General features: G+C 42.1%; 3 protein-coding genes across 3 annotated transcripts; 2 read left to right on the top strand and 1 right to left on the bottom strand.

Annotated features, from left to right (window-relative positions):
• The first annotated feature begins 1,014 nt into the window (after positions 1 to 1,014).
• On the top strand, positions 1,015 to 4,894 carry LOC115744539. The gene is made up of 3 exons (XM_030679770.2): positions 1,015 to 3,292; positions 3,409 to 3,600; positions 4,079 to 4,894. Exons 1-3 carry the CDS (start codon positions 1,074 to 1,076, stop codon positions 4,641 to 4,643), a joined length of 2,976 nt encoding a protein of 991 aa, XP_030535630.1. The 5' UTR covers positions 1,015 to 1,073; the 3' UTR covers positions 4,644 to 4,894.
• Positions 4,895 to 5,630: 736 nt separating this feature from the next.
• LOC115744530 (protein CURVATURE THYLAKOID 1A, chloroplastic-like) lies at positions 5,631 to 9,633 on the top strand. The gene is made up of 6 exons (XM_030679758.2): positions 5,631 to 5,783; positions 6,855 to 6,949; positions 7,399 to 7,506; positions 7,700 to 7,771; positions 8,115 to 8,218; positions 9,499 to 9,633. The coding sequence occupies exons 1-5, from the start codon at positions 5,633 to 5,635 to the stop codon at positions 8,178 to 8,180; spliced, it is 492 nt and encodes a 163-aa protein (XP_030535618.1). The 5' UTR covers positions 5,631 to 5,632; the 3' UTR covers positions 8,181 to 8,218; positions 9,499 to 9,633.
• LOC115744495 (hevamine-A-like) lies at positions 8,723 to 10,416 on the bottom strand. Its single transcript, XM_030679714.2, has 2 exons — positions 9,331 to 10,416; positions 8,723 to 8,854 (listed from the first exon to the last, which is right to left on the bottom strand). Exon 1 carries the CDS (start codon positions 10,301 to 10,303, stop codon positions 9,398 to 9,400), a length of 906 nt encoding a protein of 301 aa, XP_030535574.1. The 5' UTR covers positions 10,304 to 10,416; the 3' UTR covers positions 8,723 to 8,854; positions 9,331 to 9,397.
• Between the last annotated feature and the right edge of the window lie 1,246 nt (positions 10,417 to 11,662).

Raw genomic sequence — 11,662 nt, 5'->3', positions numbered from 1 at the left:
CTCGGGCCTAAGACATGTGGGGTCGCTGTGGAGCCCATCAAGTGCCGCAACCAACAGAAAATTTAAAATTAGAACTAAAAAATTAGATGAACGTAAATACTTAAGTTATATGTAGTTAGACATTTTAGATGTTCCGGCGAAAATTGCATGTCTTAGCCTTATAATAAAAAAATACGTACGTTCACTAGAAATCCTAAAATTTATCATCAAAATACAATTGAGTCCTAAAACTTATCAAATTAATGCAATCAAATCTTTCCATTAACTCCGTCCAATTAAACAAACAAAAAATGCTAACATAACATTTTTTTTAATTACTTTCTCTCTCCTGTGTGGCCCTAATGTGGCTAAAGATAAGTCCAAAACGACGTCATTTGATCCAAATTTGATTTTTAATATATGTTAACTAAATTAAATTTTAATTTATAAAAAAAAAAAAAACAAAACCAACAAGGGCATTTGCAGGCCCTCACCAGCGTTGCTGGGACCTAGCTAGTGGCTGGGGACCCTAGTTGACCACATTGCCGACCCTTTTAGCGATGGTAGGGGCGACGGCGATGAGAGCATGCAGGGGCCCTTGAAGGTTTCGCTTTTCTATTTGTTTGTTCTTTTTCTAATTTTAGATTATTTTTAAATTTAATTTAATATTAAAAATTAAATTTGGATCAAAACAACGTCATTTTGGACTTATTTTTATTGTTTTAGTCACATTAGCGCCACATAGAAGAAAGAAAGTAATAAAAAATATCATGTTAGTATTTTTCGTTTGCCTAATTAGATGGAGTAATGGAAGGACTTGATTGTACCAATTCTATAAATTTTAAGATTTGATTGCACTTTTAAAAAGTTTTAGGACCTAATTACATTTTGCTAATAAATTTCAAAGCAACAATTTGTTTTGGGTTTTTCCTTTTGCACTAACCTTTGACTTTTTAGTGGGACGGAGCTCGGCAGACAAAAATTTGCCCGCCGTTCCTCTTAATTCCCGCCATTTTCAGACCACGTCCAAATCAGAACACTGTCTCTCCTCTCTCACTTTGCTTCCATTCGCACGCCCAAGCACACTTAGTTCAATGGCGACCGATCCCATCACCGACTTCTCTCGAACCAGACGCATCGTCTTCCTCATCGACCTCGACCCGCTCCTAGGCCTCCAAGCCCCACCGTCTCCCTATCTCTCCTCTCTCCTCTCCTCCGCAAGGACCCTCCTCTCCCTTCCTCTTCTCTCCTCCTCCCTCTCCTCCTTCAAATTCTTCTTCTCCTCTCTCTCCCCGATCCTATCCTCCTCCAAGATCCCCGATTCCCCTCTCCAGCTATCTTTCAACGGCCCCGCGGCCACTCTCCGGTCTCTAACCGACTCCCTCGGTTCCCTCTCGAGCAGTGTCGCGGGTTCAGCATCGAGCCCCGGGCTGCGGGCGGCGAATGTCTTGGCCTCGATGCGCCAGCTCTTGCACGACTACGCCTGGGACCTCGTGGTCGACGAGGAAGGTTTGGGCTCAGCTTCGTGCGGTAATTATGCTGTTAGATCTAATTTGGTCGTTATGTTCTCACCCGTGTGTAGAGATAGGAAATCGGGTTGTGAATTCTTGGGAGTGGAGATGGAAGGCGAGGCGAGGAGCAATGTGGATTGGCTGTGCGATAAATTTCACGGGTTTTTTAAGAACGTCAATGATGCATTTGTTTGTAAAGATATTCATTTTAGCTGGGTTCATGTGAACTGTGAACTTGAACGTGAAACGAAAGAGGTTGGGGACGAAGAATCAGAGTGGTTTGCGGCTTTCAAGGATGCGATTAGGCAAACAGGATGGGGATTTTGTTCGACTAAATCAATTGTGTTGGGTTCTGCTCTTGTGCCCTTTGGATTGATATATCCCAGAATTGCCATTTTGTCAAGATATTTTGACATTCAAAATCACGTTAAAGGGACTCGTGCCACTTTGGGCCTTGAGATTTTAGATGTGAATGGAAAGCCATTGGAATGCAAATGCTGTGAGCTAGAATTGATTAAGTGGAAGCCGGTGCATAGATATGAAGGTAAAGAAATTTTGTTATGTCCAGCATCTAGAAGTTTGAGAGCTGGGCTTCATGAAGGAAAGTGCACATCTATGGAACAGTTCATTGATGGAGTCACAATGATAAATGTCAAGACAGTTCAAAAGCAGGATAAGTTTGCTAAGTTCGATGGGCAATTTTCTGAACCAATTCTTGTATGTGAACACTCGAGGAAACACAGGATGAATCAGACTTCTGGTAGCAGCGGTGACTTTTTGGGAGATAAGGTGCTTAAAATACTGGCAAAAGAGTCAGGCGAGCAAGTGAGAAGAACCCCTCCTATATGGCAAATTTTATTGAGTTTTATATACAGGGAAGGTTTTTGGGCTTTGGTATCACTTAAAAATGGGAATGGAGATTCGGGTATTGGTATTCTTAAACCGTTCACCATATCTTCTGCTCTATTGTTTCTTCCAAAGATTGCTTCTTCACCGAACATGGAAGCAGTGAATCCATCGCAGTTTGCTGGTAAGCAGGATAGCAAGATGCTTAGGTCCAGTCAAGATATGCAAGACACAAATGGGTCCAATGACTTACAGGGTGGATCTTTGTCCACTAAGAATCACATCAAACTAGGCGATAGTAAAAGGAAAAAGAACAGAGAGAGCTTGCATTTCCTGCAGAATCTTACTTGGCCTGCCTTCTACCAAAGTGCATTTGAAGGTTTAGAAATGAAATTAGAGGACTTATACTTTTCCAGGGAAATTGATCAGTCCAAAAAGTTAAAATTTTTGAAATGCTGGATGAAACAGGTTCAAAGAGCTATCCAGCCTGGCCTTGTCTCAGATGGATCTGAGCCTCAAGTTCACATGCCAGTAGAAATGAAGAACAGACAAGCAGAAACTCCAGAAGTGAATGAACAGCCAATCTCTGCGTGTGCCTCCTGCGGAGAGGATTCTTTGACTGCAGTTTCTAGGGTGCAAGACGAAGTTGCATGTGGAAATGATATGGGAAGTGCAGAAGATTTCCTCAGTAGCGTGCCCAGTAAGATCCGCCAAGGAATTGACTCTGAGGGGGTAGACTTGGGGGCTTTGGCAGAACGGCTTGTGAAGTCCTGCACTTTCTATTTATACCAGAATTTTGAATCCGAAATTGCTGCAGAGAATCAGTGCAGCAGGGTTGCTGCTGAGTTGATGAAACTTGTACTTTTGGATCCGAAGGACTTCACCGAAAAGAACAAAATCAGGGATCAATCCTGTCCAAAGTCAGACTCAACTGCTTCAGTGTGTGTAATTAGAGAGTATCCTTTCATGATTCCTCTCTTTTCTGTCTGGGCTCACGATATTGCAGCTTAGACATCAGCTCTAGCAGGTTTTGTTGATGTCTTTTCTTTTCCTTTTCCTTAATGAGCAACAGATACGAATTGCAGATATTTTTCCGAATGGAAATACTGCGCTTGCAACTAGCAACCACATTGAAGGAGTCGGTGAAGCTAAAGTTTGTAAAGCAAATATGCCTGTTTTTGGAGTGCATCCAATGCCAAATGGAGGGTGGCTTTTTTGGTGATTGGAGCCTTCATAATTATGTGGGAAAGATTATCAAGAGCAGGTATATCATATTGGTAAAACTCAGGTTTAGGAAATTTCTGTTCTTGATTCGCTGTATCATGGCATGGTAACATGTCTGTGACTTGCAAACCGCTTCTTTTTCCCCCAAAACTGCATGGAAATTGACATAATGTCTTTCGGTTCACACGGAAAGAAAGGATTTGCGTGATTTGGATTACGTAATGTGTCCCCATTCTTCTGTATTACTTCTGAAGGTATGCTTATGCGGCCAGGTCTCTTTCTGAGGCAGTTAACTCAGTTGAATGCAAGTATTGATTAATCATAAGTCAGGTTCAAGCCAAACTATATATGTAGTTTTCCCCTCAATTTGTCAGCAAAATTGTTTCAGCCTAACCAGCTTCTATGGAAAGGATGTTTTTATGTCAGCAACAGAAGCCCAAGCTCTTGGAATGGTTGATCTTGTAGCCGGCTGAGGAGATATCCAGCGGTCTTACTTGTTTACCCTTCTGTGATTTCAGATATTTTACTGATCTAGAGGAGGTGGTCCAGCGCATCTATTCCAAAATGGATTTGCTATTATTCCATGATGTGGAAGCTGAGTTGCCCAATTTGCAACTCAATAGTCAAGACAGCAGTAAATCCTGGAGGGGTAACACAGATGAAGATAAATTGGACAAAAACGTTCATTCTGATAGATCGGTTTCAGGTGAAAATGAATTAGATGAACAATGGCAAGGCGACGATGCCAGAGCGAATCGTGAGGAGCATCTCCGCAGATTAAATGAAGCTCAGGAAAGAAGAGAGAGAGCTCGGAGATTCGCATCATTCACAAGTTGGGCACCGGATCTGCAAAGGGTCTGGGCTCCAAAGCATCTCACGGGCATGAAGAATCAGTCCGATCCTAGGAAAAAGCTACTGAAGAAGAAAGATCGAACCAGGACGACCTGTGACATGGTTTCCGAGACTCCGATGACCGACAATAAACGCTACTGCCTGCGAGCCAACAGTGGCAAGAATAAGCAGGATCCTTCATTACCTTTGTGCGGTTCCGTTTCGAAGGCTCTATTTTCAGACGACAAATGACACAAGCCATTGCGAAAATTCCTTGGCTGGCCTGACTAGCAACAGCTTCCTTTAATTCTTCATTCATAGTCAACATGGAGCACATGCAGCTGTGACCCTGAAAACTTGTACATCTGTGACCGATCTTTTCACCATCTTCTGTACAATGATTTGTTTCGATAGCTGATTCAAAGTAATTATATTGCTGAGCTTTGGTACAACGATCTTGTAGTTCTACTGGAGCATGACTGCTGAACTTGTACATTGTGATTGATTTTCTTTGCTTATTGAACAGAAAACGATCTTGTAGTTATACAGGGTAAAGATATCCCGACTTTTCGAATGACACAAAGAAATGCAAGAACAACTACTTCAGCAAGAATATAGCCATAATTAAACTTTCCATTCCGTGGACAGTGTGGAAAATTGTTGAGGACCAGCTCATGATCCATTGCAGGGAGTGTCCTTAGCCCATGACACTAGGAAAGCTAATCATGCCCTGAATTGGCTCGGCTCACTCAAAAGGGCTCCATTTTCTTTGGTCTTTGTTATGTCTCGATTTTCGAATTTACTTGTGATTTAAACTCCGGTTATTAATGAATATAATACATTTGGCGGCCAAAAAAAAAAAAAAAGACTTTCCCTTCCTTACAAAGATAATTAATTTGTTTTCGAGCATTCCAGCTCTTTCAATTTGAAGGTTGTTAATTTTTCGTTTTCTTACAAAAATATGTGTCCTTGATGTGGAAAACTTAAGAATGACAGTCATTTTCGAGTCGCGGTGAACGCCTTGCCGGCATTTCGTAGCACGTCAAACGCCACGTCAGCTTGTGTTGACCGGAAACTTACCTGTGGTGGGCATTTTTAATCTCTCAATCGAAAAAAATGAAAATCGTGCATTTTATGTTCTGTGCAAATTGATGCGTTTTTTTTTTTTTGGCATAAGATGGGTGGGTTGACTTCTGACTAGGCAGTTATAGAGAGAGAGCGAGAGAGAGAGAGGTGTCGCAATGGAAGCAGCTTACGCGGCAGCAGGAGGATCGGCGTCGCCGTCGCCCGCGGCGTCAACGCGACGCTTCTCTTTGACGTCGCCTTCGCGCCGCTATGTCTTGCCTCACCGGTCACCTCGTCGGTCTTGCTTGTCGCTTAGACTGGTCTCAGGTGGTTCTCTCTCTCACGCGGCGCACGGAAACCGACTAGATTCTCTAAAGGCTCCTGTAATGCTCTATGTGGTTGCTGAGAAAGCGTAGAATTTGACGTACCCATTTGTCTCCATCAGAGTTCCCCGTACCTTTTTTTGCTGTTCGTTTATGTTTCTTGTTCGAGTTTGGTTTGGATTTTGTTGAGGTTTCCGCCAGTTTTGAAGCCAATTGCTGTAGCAGGGGACAAAAATTTCGGTATTAATCAGCTTTGCTTGACTACGTTTGGTCCTTACTTGATTGGGGAAAAAGACAAATTAGAAACGCCAATATCCGTTCGCTTCGTTGGTTTTGGAATGGGAAAATGAAATTTAACTGGATTTGTTTGCTAGTTGGGGCAGTTGTCTTGTTATTCTCTCGCTTTTGAGTTCAGGTTTAAGACATTCTTTTCGCTCCGAGCACGCCTGATTATGTTCATTTTGAGTGACCAGTCAATCTTGGAGGCTTAAATTGACTCTGCGGAAATAGCAGATGAATAATGTTGCTTTTGCCTTCTTAGTTTTGTTACCCGGGAATGTTGCGATACACGGGTTGCACTGTTCGGTTCAATTCACAGATAGAGTAAGCACCAGCAGTGGCTTTGTGAATGGAGAGCTTTCATGGTATTGCTTGTGACATTAGGAATGTTGAGGGGACCTGAGCGATGCGTTAATCCTTGAATCAGTTGACTTCCATGTAACAAGCAAAAACCACTTTTTTGGTCCGTAAGTGCACTGATATGCATCGAGTATATCAGAGGTGAAAGAAGAGACCTTGGGAGTTTTGGATATTCATTGACTGATAAGTAGTTTTCACTGCCTTGACCATCCTCCACTGTGGTCAGACATTTCCTTTAAGCAGAAATAGGAAAAGCTACATATGTTAATCTGGTAAATAGGAAGAATCACAAATGACCTTGTGTCATTGCATGCTTTTCTCTTCCAAGTGTTTGGATACTTTTGCTGTTTCTCATGATGGTGAGTTTATCAAAGTTCCAAAAGTCTTACCCTTCTGGGCACGTGGAATTAACATAGCCTCTCTCTCTCAATTGAAGATTCCAACAGGTTCCAGTCTATCCAAATCAGAGCTTCTAAAGAGACATCTAGTCCTTTCGAAACTGGAGACACATTTGCTGTCGTGAAGGAGAAGGTTGGAGTGCTATTACTCTGCAGTATAGGATCACGAAAAACCCACAACATGCAGCACAATAGAAACATTAAAAAGTTGTCTCAAAAGAATTTACCGTCTTCCCCTGATTTTAGCCCATTGAGCTTATTTTCTTGTCTGATATTGTCTAAATGGAATATGTTGATGGTTCCTGATAAAGGTAACTTGTAATTTTTCAAAGGGATAAGCATTACCTCTTGCTAACATTTCACGGGGTAAGCTAATGGCAGCACTCCATGATCATGATGTCTACTGATTGAAGTTAAGACGGGTCAATTTGACCTAGTCAACTATTTAACATTGAGCAAATGACAGTATTGAGATTTTTTCTATTAACAAGGTGATTATGGGCCTTAAAATATTGCATTTGTTGTCCAGACACTTTCTCCTTGTTTGATAAAAAATGTTGACATTAGATGATCACTTGACAGTGGGATGCTATTGAAGACAAATCCTTAGTCTTCCTTTATGGTGGTGGAACAATAGTTGCCGTCTGGTTGTCATCCATTGTAGTTGATGCTATCAACTCACTCCCTCTGGTAGGTTTAGTTTTCTTCTGTTCTTGCAATCACGAACTTATTAAAGGTGTTTATGTAACGTCCTTAGCAAAAGAAATGGTCCTTAAGTTGCAAAATTTTGGGATGATCCTGTACCTTTAGTTTCCCGTAGGAATTATGACAAATTTGATTATCTCCTAGTAGTGAAACATCTTCTAACTTTGTTTGCTTACAGCTGCCAAAGGTCATGGAGTTGGTAGGTCTTGGATATACTGGATGGTTTGTCTACAGATATTTGCTCTTTGAGGTAAAGCTGGCTATCTATTCTCTATTTCTCTGCTGGGAGCATTTTACTGCAAGATAGCATTAGTAAAACACTCGATTTTATGGTGGATCCAGAGTGTTCTTGGCAATATAGTTCATGTAAGAAACATTTTGTTGTTGGTGGAGAAGATAAGTATAGTGGAGGTTCTGTAGTGGTACTGGTTTGTGAAAGAGAGCTTGTTTAACATGTCAAGGCAATATTTACTTGGATGTTCAGGCTCCAACTTATAAATAACTATTCAGTATGGTATGTATTGCATGAAATGGAAATGCTCTGAGAATGAAATTTTAAAATTAGACCTGGATGGAACTCTACTCTTTCGCAGTCAAGCAGAAAGGAATTGGCCAGTGATATTGAAGCCTTGAAGAAAAAGATTGCTGGAAGTGAATAAGGCTACAGAAGGATGGGAACTTGTGTGTCTTAGTTCTGGTAATTAACTCATGTTTGGATCTATTGTAATGATTGTTTTGTTTAGTCAGTGTTGTGGTCCAACATATTGTTGTCATTTCTGCTTTATTTCACATGGACCTAACTTCTGTTTGTACATTGTAGTGCAATAGGATATATGCACATGTATTGCCCGAAACTTTAGGGGGGAAATGGGAACAAAAGAATTAATTGAGTCTTCAATTTTTCCCTCGATTACCATTGGTATTATCATACAGAAAAGTTGATTGGGAAACTGACATTTAAATCGGGAAACAAAAGTTTTACTTTTGCTGGACTATGAAGACACATTTGCCTCTGTACGCTGGACTCTCTGAAGAGTCTTTAAACATGACAATGGAATTTATCCATGTACATACATCACAGTGGTGGAAAACAAGCGAGAAGCAAAGAATAATAGGCTAACAGTGGCCATTAGAGGTCGAAGAAAGGAGGCAAACTATGCCTGCGTTTAATTCCTCTCGCCTTTTTGATATAACTATGGAGGTAGAGAACAGGTCGTTAGCATGTTGGAGAGATCTAGAAGTAAAAGAGGACAATATGACAATCTTTGCAAGTAACGAAAGGAAACATTAGACCGGAACTGTCTTTGGGATCATGTGAATCCATGTAAATGACCTCTTACATGATTAGTGCTTACTTCCGTTTGTAAAAGGGAGGGAAGTATGGTCAATGACTCAAGTACTTGTTATGAGGTAAATCTGTGGTGTTGGTAGTTATGTTATTGCTATGGAGATTACAGTACAGCTGTTCTGTGTTGCTTGATCTGCTTAACAATGGCAAGTATGAGGTTACCACAAGGAATTTGGATAATTGCGGCCCCTCTTAGAGATAGCTTTATTGGGAACTATTGTTGACATTGGCAATGGGAGCGGGTTTCTGCCCCCATCAGCCTCCAGGATTGCCTAGGCTGGCCAATTGGGTACTGGTTTTCACCGAGCTAGTTGAGGCCACTTTTAAACCTAATATGCAGGAAACAGAGAACAAGTTGAGGAAGAGATAAGTGGTTCGAATAGAGACGGTCCTGGAAGATAAAGTTAATAAACAGTAAACTTTCCACATTACATAGTGGCCTAAGCCTTTTTGTGACATACCGCTTGCCAGCAGCTTTATTTAATTCTAGAGATAAGGCTATACTCCTCTCATGCATGGAGATCCAACTCACACACTACTCTTAATGGAGTCACTGTAACCATTCTGATCGTCATAGTACTTTGACCACAGCATTACGCCTCCGTATTTTGCTGACTTCTTTATGACAGGAAGTATCTGAGAAGTCAATACGTCCGGTGGAACATACCCACTTCCTGCTGCTGCCGGGGATGCCGGCAGGCCCAAGAACATCTTCTCGGAGTTTATGGAAGCAACCCACGTGCTCCAAGAACTTGTGATCTTGCTAATATCCCCCGAGCTGTATTGACATGGAGGGTTATTGTAAAACTGTACCCAGACGTAGTTGAAAAGACCGGTTTTAAGCGCAGTCCCCAAATGACTGTCGGGATACGGGCACTGAGGAGCTGCTGTTAAGTACACCTTTTTTCCTCTATTGCTATAGTCTGATAAATAGCGGGCAAGATCATCCCAATAATTGGTAGACCCAAGTTCAATATCAAAGTCGATACCGTCCAAGACTGCATCTCCCAGGGGACGAGAACTTGACGTGCCGCCCAAGAAATTGTTCCACAGATAGTCTGCTACGTTCCTCGCGTCGGCCGGAGATGCCAACGAGTAGCTCCCAGCACCGCCGCCAAGGGAGAGCATCACCTTGATGCCCTGATTCTGGCAGCTCCGAATGTCGTTGCTTATGCTAGTGCAGCCACCCGAGGTGGGGTCGCAGTGGCCTGCGAGGTTGATTTGCGGGGTTTGGCCGCTGCCAAACTTATAGAGGAACGCGAGGTTTACATAGGCGTATCTTTTGGTGGCACATGTACTGGCGAGGGTACCTTCGTTGCCGTTCTGACCCCAGTAAATGGCGATCCCGCCACCATGAGAGGCTCGGATGAGAGATGAGCTGAAGAGAAGTAAGAGGAGTGAGAAGTAGGGTGTGGATGGAGGTGGGCTGGGCATTTCTGGGAGGTTTTATCAGTGTGAATACGTGGTTTTGAACTTGGAATGCTGGTGTGTGTGGGGAGGTTAGCTTTTATAGAAGAAGCATCCCGTGACCTTAAAACTCTGACCAAGAACAATGTTTTCTTTTTTTTTTGTTTTTGCCCCTTTGGGTAGGTGGGCTGTGGAAATCCTCTTCCAATAACATTAGGGGGAAAAAAAAGATAAGGTTATTGTACTGGTACGAGGACGTCATGATCGTGAGTTCATGATGCACTCGGATTTGAACAGGTAAAGCCGGGTTAATGAAATGGTTGAAACGGTACACATGATATCCAATTGGAACAATGCTTGGAATATACCTCTTGGATAGAACCGTCATCACATTTGCGTCATACTCGTGACGGGATCGGGGAATTGAGTCCAACTTGGCGCGCCAGACCTGGTCCAAGCTATCAATAACAGCAAACCCCGAAATGTTACGGACTTTGCTTTGGTAGCGTTCTATAAGAGTAACCCATGATGCGCATTATTGTATAATGTTGGTTTAGGCTGAAATGAACCCACCCGAAGAGGATTGGAGACTCGATGTTGTGATTGAAAATGACGTCTTAGGCCTCGTGCTAAAATTTTCATTTATTTGAACGCGCACTCGCCTTGTTTATTGACTAACCTTCGCCGTTGTTGCCCCTTCTAAGAAGATAAAAGGAAAGGGGAAATCGCAGAGGAGAATGACTGGCGTGATTCCAGCGTAGAAGCACGATCCAGAAACGCTATAGGGCGAAAGGGACTATGTAAACTTAAACGATGCCATAAACAAGTGACTGTTTCTTGACAAGTAGTCACCAACTGGAGGGACTTTTAGCGCACTAAGAATACAACGTTCCTGTCCATTCAAATCAGTCAATCGTGTTGAATCAAATCAATCCATTGTCACTGAATTCTATGTAATGACTCAAGGAGTACGTAAATCCCCTCAAATCATGCATAAATCTCATTGTGCCGTGAAAAACAACCTGACAAAAGTGCCAAAATCAGTTATCGCCGGTCGTGGGGGGGTTGTGCATCAGCCCAGCAGAACATCTAGTGTGAATAGTATGGAGCCACCGAGGAAGAAATTAAGGGAGACTAATACATGAGAGTATCCCGATTGATGAACTTCGTGAAACTAAGTGAGCAAGTTAAGATTTTAACCTAAACTCAGCAACAGAAAGAGGGAAAACTTAGTTCATGACTGCTTGATTACAAGTCACTGAAGCTATTTGATGACTTCCCTGATTTTTCTGCTTTTCTTTCAATCTCCATTCATGGTATTTTGTCACAACTTGAGGCAATCATGGACCTAACTTCTGTTTGTACATTGTCGTGCAATAGGATATA

Source organism: Rhodamnia argentea, chromosome 7 (genome assembly GCF_020921035.1).
Source record: "Rhodamnia argentea isolate NSW1041297 chromosome 7, ASM2092103v1, whole genome shotgun sequence".
Taxonomy (NCBI): Eukaryota; Viridiplantae; Streptophyta; class Magnoliopsida; order Myrtales; family Myrtaceae; genus Rhodamnia; species Rhodamnia argentea.
Note: the sequence above shows the minus strand (reverse complement) of the source record. Positions and strands in the feature narration are given on the sequence as shown.